This window comes from Sinohyriopsis cumingii, chromosome 12 (genome assembly GCF_028554795.1).
Source record: "Sinohyriopsis cumingii isolate HCF-2022 chromosome 12, ASM2855479v2, whole genome shotgun sequence".
Lineage (NCBI taxonomy): Eukaryota > Metazoa > Mollusca > Bivalvia > Unionida > Unionidae > Sinohyriopsis > Sinohyriopsis cumingii.
Window position 1 is genome coordinate 70,562,619 of NC_142972.1, and position 9,315 is coordinate 70,571,933.

Here is a 9,315-nt window from a genome sequence, read left to right on the forward strand (position 1 = left end):
CTTCAGGTTTGAATTAGTGCATGCTTGCCTAAGTGCAGGCCTGTGTTAATGCATATATACATTAGTACATACCTGCATTAGCATGTTCATGTGTTAGTGCATTCCTGCATTAGTACATGCATGTGTTAGTGCATGTATGTGTTACTGCATACCTGTCTTAGTGCATTCCTGCATCAAGGTATGTATATGTTACTGCCTAACTGTCTGTGTGCATGTATGTGTTACTGCATGCCTGTTTATAGTGAATGGCTATGTTACTGGATACCTGTTTTAGTGTATTTCTACATTAGTGCATACATATGTTACTGCACACTGGTGTTTAGTGCATACTTGTGGCATTGCATATTTGTAAAAGTGCATGTATGCATTACTGCATACTAGTGCATGCATGTGTTACTGCATGCACAGGTAATGACACTATACCATTTAAAAACAGATCTCTGACTTTGCAGAATGATGAAAAGAGATCAGTGTATTTGTATAACAGTTCCAAAATTACAGTTAACCACTGATAGGCTGAGCTGGTTTTGGTAGTATGGATAACTGAGAAAGTGTGCAAATCAGGCTGCTGTACTGCAGATGTATAGTTGAAGATGGAATTCATTTAATGTATTGTCACAACTTGCCTCTTGATTCACACAATAATGAAATAGCACAATGTCTTCTTGCAGGTCCACCAGTAGAAAATGGTGAAAATGGTCCTATGAAAATGGATCCAGGAACTCTACTATCTCTAGAGTTTGCTACAGGCAGAAAACGACGAATAACTGAAGACGAGCACAGTGATGAAGAGGAGACAGACATGATCACAGCACCACCTTTGCATGATATTTATAGAAGTCGGCAACAGAAGAGGGCCAAGTGAAGAAATTTTACATTTGGAGTGGACACCGATTTTAATAGGCAAGCTGGAAAATCAGACACTTTCATGCACTTGTCCATACAAAAGACTTGGGGGCTTGTGATAACTATCCAGCATAGGTGGAATTCTCAGCATCAGAACAGTCAAACTAACCATTATGAGCTTGGTTGAGTTTTCCACAAAAGTTTCTACTGAGACTTGTTATCATTTCCATCGTGTGCTAAATGTTACTTATCAGTTCAATTTGAATGATGCAAGGCATCACATTAACCTGCCTTCAGTGTCTGCAAGTAACTTTAGTTTTTGATATCATGTATTGGTGTTAGATCTACTATGGTTCTAGAAAGAATACCAGTAATATTTTTTGGTTATCAGACTTTGGAAATGAGATTTAAAGTTTCATTTCATTGATGATACAGAAATTAGTCATTTTTGTTTACTTTTTTAAAACCTTTTGTTGTTAAAAGTATTACCTGTGCAAAGTAATGCTGATTTTTAAATAGGTCTGCCTTTTTACCCATTTTTATGCACCTGTATCAAGGCAAAGTATATCATGTATTGTAACTGTCTGTCCTTTCATCTGTGACCCATTACATTTTGTCACAATAACTTGAGTTCTACATCATGTACATTTACCGAACTTTGTGGATTGTTAGTTATGGAACAAGCCTATTCATTTTGAGATAAAATGTTTAAAAGTCTTTGTCACTGTGTTTAAAAAGAAAGATAATTTCTGCACAATAACAGTGGTTGCATATCATTTATCTTGACAAACTTTGTGACTTTGTGGATGTTTTGCCATTGAGGTTCAGAGGTCACAGGTCAAAATCACTGAAACAGAAAGATGAAAAATGGTTGATGTACATTAATATTAGTTCCATTTCATATATCTGGACCAAACTTTGTGGATGGCTTGCACTTGATTTAGGAAAAAGCTAAGTGATTTTGGGGTCAAAAGTTAGAGGGTCACTGATCATAGTAAGTCTGATAAGAAAAAAATGGTTTCAGTGCAGGAACTATAGTTAAGTCTGCATACCCTGACCAAAAGACCAGGTCACTGAGACTGTTGACCAGTGGTCTCCAGAGCAAATGATACCCAACTAATGAGGTAGGCATATAATGTACTGTTCATGGTATCCTTTTCTAAGAAAGAGAAGAATGTATGCCATCAGCTTATGCATGCCATGACTTACTTGGTAGGTATATGCAGAATTTAATGTGTGGATATACATATGTGAACGAAAGAAGAAATATAAAGTGTGAATTAATGTGAATTTTAAACCAGAAGAGTTTATGTGATGGTTTCATGTCCACTGTCTGTCTGTTAGCATACATGTTTTTTTTTTTATTGCTATGCCTACTAAACTACTGAAAGGGTTACCATGAAACTTCATTCACACATTCATCCCATGTTCTAGTTGGTCCTAATTGAAAATGGTGCTACTCAGATATCCATTATAACCATTACACTGTCCTGCTTAAAAATCTTATTGCAACTCCAACTGACTTCTTATGATATTTTCTTGGTCCTGTATGAAAATGGTGCCAATGTACCGAAAATGAACAGAACAGAAAATAATATCACCTTGGGATTTACACCAAAAGACTTCTTATGATGTCTATTTGGACCTAAATGAAAATAGTACTACTCAGATGTTAGTATGGTCACCATAGTGGACATCTTGTAAATCTTCTTACTACTAAAGAGAGTAAATATCAGGATGGGGTTTTCGCTGAAAGATATCTTATGATGTCTGGTTGGTCATAATTAAAAATGGTGCAGTTTAGACCTCCAGTATGACCACAGCAATGGCCATCTTGAAAGTCTTGCAATCTTGCCTTTTCTACCTCTCCAAGGTGGCTCATTATTTGGATATTGTGCTTTTTATCAAAATGATGTCTAGTTGGTCCTAATTTCAAATTATGGCAGTCTTATAACCCATTATGGCCACCATGGCAAACATCTTGAAAATCTTGTGATAATTACTCAAAAACAAAAAGTTGTATCAATATGAGGTTTCCACCAGAAGATTTCTTATGTCTTTTTGGTCCTAAATGAAAATGGTACCAATCTGACATCCACTATATCCATAACATCTGATTTGTAAAATTCTTGTTATTGCATAAGAATATCAGAGATGTTTTCAACACTCACCAGTTAATGGAAAGAAATGATCTTATCATGAATTGCTTGGAAATTATTTTTGGCCAGTAGAGCACCAGTCCCTTCAAGGGACTCTTGTTTATATTCCCACATAGAAATGTCATCCATTGTTTTCTCTGTGAGAAATAATGAGACATTTGTTACTTTTCAGCATTTGTGTATAGTAGAAATCGTTTTCTTGTCTGCTTTGGTATGTACTTGGGCTGTGTTCAGAAAGGCTAGGATTAGATGGCACTAGGCTATTGCTTGGCTTATATTATTACTGTTAAGGCTGCCTTTAAAAGGTACTTGGTAAAAAAGCTAAAGCTTGAGAGAGGTAACTAACTGCAAGCAATGCATGTTTCATACACAAAAGGTTTACAGCTAAGGTGTAAAAAGTGTGTAGTTGTACTCATCACAAGTGTGTAGTTACACCTATTTACTGAAGTATATGGATTAAATTAAAATTTTCTTTGGATAAGTGATGATTATTTGTTGATCTTTGCAGAGCTTGAAGTTAAAATAAAAATTGGATGCTCTGATGAAGCATTTGTTCATCATGTTGAAAATGCCCAAGGGAGGACAGGTCAGTCAGTATAGGAACATTGCCCTCTGCAGTTTAAAATGCCTTCCTTACTGAATGCAACCCTGACAACCTGCATTTGACTGAATATTGTCTGTTGATAAAAAGCTTTATCTTGAGATAAATCATCATGCTTGATTAGTTATGTGTAACTGGCAGTCAACAATAAAGCCAGTTCATAATTTTGTGTGATCTAGGTGGATTAATTACATATTATGCTATGTATGTGAGGTCTTTTGTAAGGAGCACATATGTTGTTAAGATAAAATATATGAGTTACTCTCAAATAAACTGTTTGTTTGATAATTGCCTTCTATTCTCCATTATTTTTTGATGATGGTGATTTATCACATAAAGGCATTTAGATTCATAATTTCAGAAAAGGATTTTGTTCTTTTCTTTTAAAACAAATTATAAATCTTAACATTCAGATATCAGCATCTGAGAGTCCTTTGAACAAGAGTCATGCTTATTTTTTTCAAGTTGGCTCCCTTTCTATGTGAATCATGACCACAGAAACAAATCATTCAGAAGGGTGCAAAAGAGTTAACAAAGATACACATTATTGCTTAAAGCATATCTTGAAAAATCACCCCTTCAAATAATAATTGTTACTTGTAGCAATTGGTCACATAATAGAGGTCATCACACAATATAACAAAATTTGTTTGTTTCGCAAATCTATCTCAGATATTTATCTCCAAAATGGTAGCCTTTCAAGTCCAGCTTATTGTTTGATCAAGAAACATCTGCATGTTTTTTTCTATCTCCAATTTTTGTCAGTCACATATTAGATTTTTGTTGTTAGCATGACAGTTTAAGTTTGTAAGCCTAATTTATTAGAGGCATCAAGTTTTCTAGATAGGAGTGACTATCATAGATGTGCAGTAATAGGTTTCCTCCATAATTGTAATGAAAACTAACAGATTTTCAAATGCTAACCATATTAATTGCTTAAAAACTGTATGTGTGAGGAGAAATTACAAGCAAAAGCAATCTATCAACAAAGATAAATTTGTTATGTTTTTGCACACATGTCAATTGTTCAGACATGTTTTTACGTCACTTATGTAAAGTTCGACATTTTATTCCATCAGAATAAAAGTATTTCGTATTCATGCTGAGCAAATTACATCCTATGTTTTAACCCACTTATGAATGTTCCAGATATACTATAAATAACACAGAAGCAGGTTTGTTTTCTGAAGGTTTGTGGGCAGGGTAGAAGGGTCTCCAATGCCCTTAGAAATTCTTACATTAAACTCACTCAGTATTTCTATTTTTCCTTCTATGTGTGTGTCCATGTTTGGATTGATAACATATCAAGAATCAGATGAATTTATATGAACACCCAAATAAATCTGAATAGACCAGAATTAATGCTGCATTTTAAACAAATTTTGCCAAGTTGAGGATGTGAAGAAATTTTAAGCAAGCAGGTAAACAAAACTCAGATTTTCACTCTCTCTCTCTCTCTCTCTCTCTCTCTCTCTCATTTCTGCTTCAAATATGATCCATGATCACATAAATGTCTTGAATCCAGCACTCCCAAAAACCAAAATGTCTTAACTGACTACATTAAATAGACAAAGAGCAATAACTCTTGCCCATTACATCCCCTTGCCATGACCAGATGGCACCAGTTTTAATGGTTTGCAGTGAACTGACAATATATCATAAATCCATTGGAAATGAGTATTTTGTTATTTTTTGATATATTAAGAATTATTATACAAGTGTTATACATTATTTTTCGAATTTTAATCATAATTATGAATTTTTTCACATATGTTGACTTAGTTTCTCCTATTTCTGACCATATGCTTCTACAAGGCAATGTTGTAATAGAAAATGTTTTAGTTCTTTTCGCACATGCTACTTTCTCACCCCCTTATGTAATGGGGGTCTCTGGCATTTGTTAATACAGTGAAAATATTAAATTATTTCTTCTTTTCTTCATCTTGTCATTTCAGAATAGATATAGCAACAAAATGTGTTAAATGCATGAAGTTCGAAGCCAGTGAGGAACTGCAACTCCTGTCTTGCCTGTACAAAGTGTCATCAGCTACTTGCAGCATATGTGACAGTTGGTCAGAGAATACATGGGCTACAATACAAAGGCATTGTTCATTCTACTTTGAATCTCGATTAACAGGGTGACCAACATTCAATGTAAATGCTTTGGCTGCTTCCTCCAAGCTTGACTTTGTCTGAACGAATTTGTCAGCTAGATCAGTCTGAATGAATTTGCCAGCTAGATCCTTACTGAACGAATCAGTGTCGATCTGACAGATGCAATTTTTCCATGTTTCCATCCATCCATCCTCACAGAACTTCCTCTGATTTGCATCTCTCTCTTTCAGCTTGGGCCTTTATGAAACTAATCAACTGTTTCGTCTCCCTGTTTGGTACATTATCATCTGCTTCCACAGCAGTGTACTTTGACATCATCCAGAAACATATAGTAAGTTTGATTCTAGTCAAGGGAAAGAGAAATTTTGTGTCACTTTTGAATCATCTTGGCTTTTTGATCAGTTGGGAAATGCTTGATCTTTGTCCATCACAACAGTTTGTCCACATGGGTATGCAATTTCTCACCAACCCCAATCTTGCATTTCATCTTTCCTTCCAAGAGCCTTCGGGTGGTCCAAATCGTTGAGCTCTTAGAGTGAATTTCCATCAAGAAAGAGATCACAGCAAGGGAGTTTTTGCAACTCCTCAGCTTGTTCATCGCATTGTGTCACCTCTACCTGTGCCCTTTGAAGATGGTACTGATTTTGCAGCAGTGCCACTCTTCAAATACCACTTGATTACAGGATCAGTGTAACAAGCGAGATAGTATCATTCCTGGATCATTGGCAGAGTCAAGGTTAGCTCACAAAATAAATACCTTGGGAACAGCTCAAACTGAATATGACAGTGTGGATGGATACATGTACCTATAGATGAGGAGCCCATCTATTGATGAGCTTTGAAAGTGTCAGCATTGAATGGGATCCAGAGGACACAGGTCTCCAATTCAATCTCGAGGAGATGTACCAAAACACACCAACTCTGCGTACTGGTCTGGAAGTTCTGTCATTGGTGTACACATTGCAACATTGATATCCAGATGATACATATTACTGGCAGACTGTGTCATGGCCTATTATCAGTCCAGGAAGGCCCAGATTCTGTAATCAGAATGGTCACTCCATTCATCAGCCATGTTGGAGCATCTGATGATCAATCTTTTTTCCACCAGGTGGAATAAGAAACTGACTACCTCAGTCTCTCTAGTGCTGGATCCCGAAGCTTGGGCCATCAACGCCCTTTCTATCATTTTAGAGGGTTTATGGACCTTTTCCTTCCCCATAACTATCGTAGTTTAAAAAATTGTACAAAAACAGGAGGCCTTCTCTGTTGGGACAAGTCTTGGATCCACAGTCTACAGACCTTCTTCGACAATCCTGGCCAGGCAGAATCTTCTCAAAGCTTCGGACACAAGTGTTCCATCCTCACCCACACCAAACTCCAATGTGCCTGGCTCTTGTCAGGAAATCCCTGACACATAAACAGTCAAACCTGTCGGGGAACATTATTTTGATTAGATCTGAAAATTGATCTGCTACCAAAAATGGATGATCATGTTAGACTATAAAGTTGGCCAATAGTGTCTCAACACACATAACTTTATTCACTTTTGATACTGATTCTGTGAACATGGATTTCAGTGATGGCATCTTTATTGTCATGGTTAATATGTTTTTACGAGTTTCTGCATGACAAGAGATATCATCCTTGCCCCTGTAACAGACTTTAAAATCAGCTTTACAGGAAAAGAAAAATGCATATTCAGGTTCCTTTGAACTTGATTGTAACCGCAGAATTTCCTGTTCTCGTTGAATTTCATGTGATAAGTTGCTTGATTGTTGTATTTTGGCAATGGCATGCAAAGATATCTGGATCACTTTTAAACACCAAAGTCCAACCCAATTTTATACCACTTGAGTTCTTGAGTTGTCCAACCATAATCCTGTCCAAATTATCTTTGAGCACACCAAGTATTGATTCAAATCTGTCTTGACTACTTTAAGCACCAAAGCAGAATATACCTTACGGAGAGAATCAAAAGTAATGTTTATTGTTTTATGCTTATTAAGCTCTCTGAATACCAAATGGAAGGTTGTAGCAATGTAAGGCTTCAACTAGAAGACCTATTGTGATGGCTCTCGGGTACCAAATCATATTTTTGTTGGTCTTGCCTGATGTCTTGTTGGTTCTAAATGAAAACAGTTTCAAACAGATATCCAACATGAACAACTAATTTTAAAATCTTATTGCTGAAAAGTATCATTATCAGATATGGTTTCAACATTTAGCAGTTAAAAAGAATTCCTGGAAAATTATTTGGCCTGTAGAGCATCAGTCCTTTGTTGGGACTCGTAATGCTATAGTTTTTCTTTAATAAAAACCTACTAATTAATGAGAAAATTTAGAAAGTAAAAAAACTCATTAAGTACTAAATTGTGTCTCCCTTATTTAAAGATCTTTGAAAGATTGCATGCTTTTCAAGATGTTTGACAAAAAATACATATTTAAATGAAGCTTGCAGCACTGTGAACTTAATGGTGAATAGAACAGTATAAGGACAACAGCAAATTTTGATAACTGAGTATGTCTTCCTCTCATTGATTCATTTGTTCAAGTATGGCTGTTATTCAGCTCCAAAGGTCTTATTTGACATTGACACATATTGCATGTAATGTGAAACGAGCATTTTATATCTCTCGAGAACGGTTACACATGAAATGTAATTGAAGTGTTTCAGCGACTTGAAAGCTGATTTAGATTTAATGAACATGCAGTGACAACTCTGAAAGAAATGGTGATAAATTATGTCCCTTGTAGTGGTCTCAGGAACACGAAACTTTCAAATGGCAGCCAAAAAGGGTTGACAGTCCAGAGTGCATAGTTCATTAGCTAAAACTTGTAATAGATATCAGAAGTTAAATATATTGAATATGCATGCATAATAGCTGATTACATATTGAAATAGTTAATGAACATAAATGGCAAATTGTAAAATATATATTGAAATATTTTGAGCTCAATAAAATACAAAATAGCTAAATATATATTGAAATATTTCAACTTTAGAAAACGACTTATTGGTTACAATATTAGAAACAACCGAGAAAGAAATTGCAACCACTTTTAATATATCTTTAATGAAAAAGGATTACTCATAAGGTTAAGAAATGTTTTTCACCCATGGTTAGAGAGAGAGAGAGAGTTCGGGCTCCTTTAAAAAGGGGTGTCACTCCTAAGTGTGTAGTTATGCATACATCTGAGGGAAGGCTGAACGAGAGGTATGGGTTCACTGTAAGAAAGTTGAGCATTTGAGTTCTGTTGAATCGAACTAATTTTAATTTTATTTAAATAATTGATATATAAAATTACATTCTAGGTATAGAATTACATCTACATAAACTTTATATTTCAGATGTAAGAAATACTTATAAAATTACAATATTCTTTCACTCTTACCAACTTCATACAGTTCTGTTATTTCTATCATTTAGAATAAAATGCAAACAAATATCAAATAAATTCACGATAGCCAAAAGTGTGTAAAAGTTCAATGTTTGAAATTAATACAACAATCATTTTGTAGAAAAGTATTTTACTGAATTTAATCAAAAATACCAAAATATTATCTTTATTATTTAAAGAATATTTTATTTC

At 35.1% G+C, this 9,315-nt stretch overlaps 1 protein-coding gene across 1 annotated transcript in view; it reads left to right on the forward strand.

Moving 5' to 3' along the window:
• LOC149786713 (cleavage stimulation factor subunit 3-like) overlaps positions 1 to 4,707 on the forward strand; it is a 95,588-nt gene extending 90,881 nt beyond the window's left edge. Inside the window, exon 21 of the mRNA XM_089977212.1 lies at positions 672 to 4,707. Coding sequence (XP_089833338.1) covers positions 672 to 865 — 194 coding nt within the window. The 3' untranslated portion in view covers positions 866 to 4,707. The remainder of the gene's footprint in view (positions 1 to 671) is intronic.
• Positions 4,708 to 9,315: the final 4,608 nt, after the last annotated feature.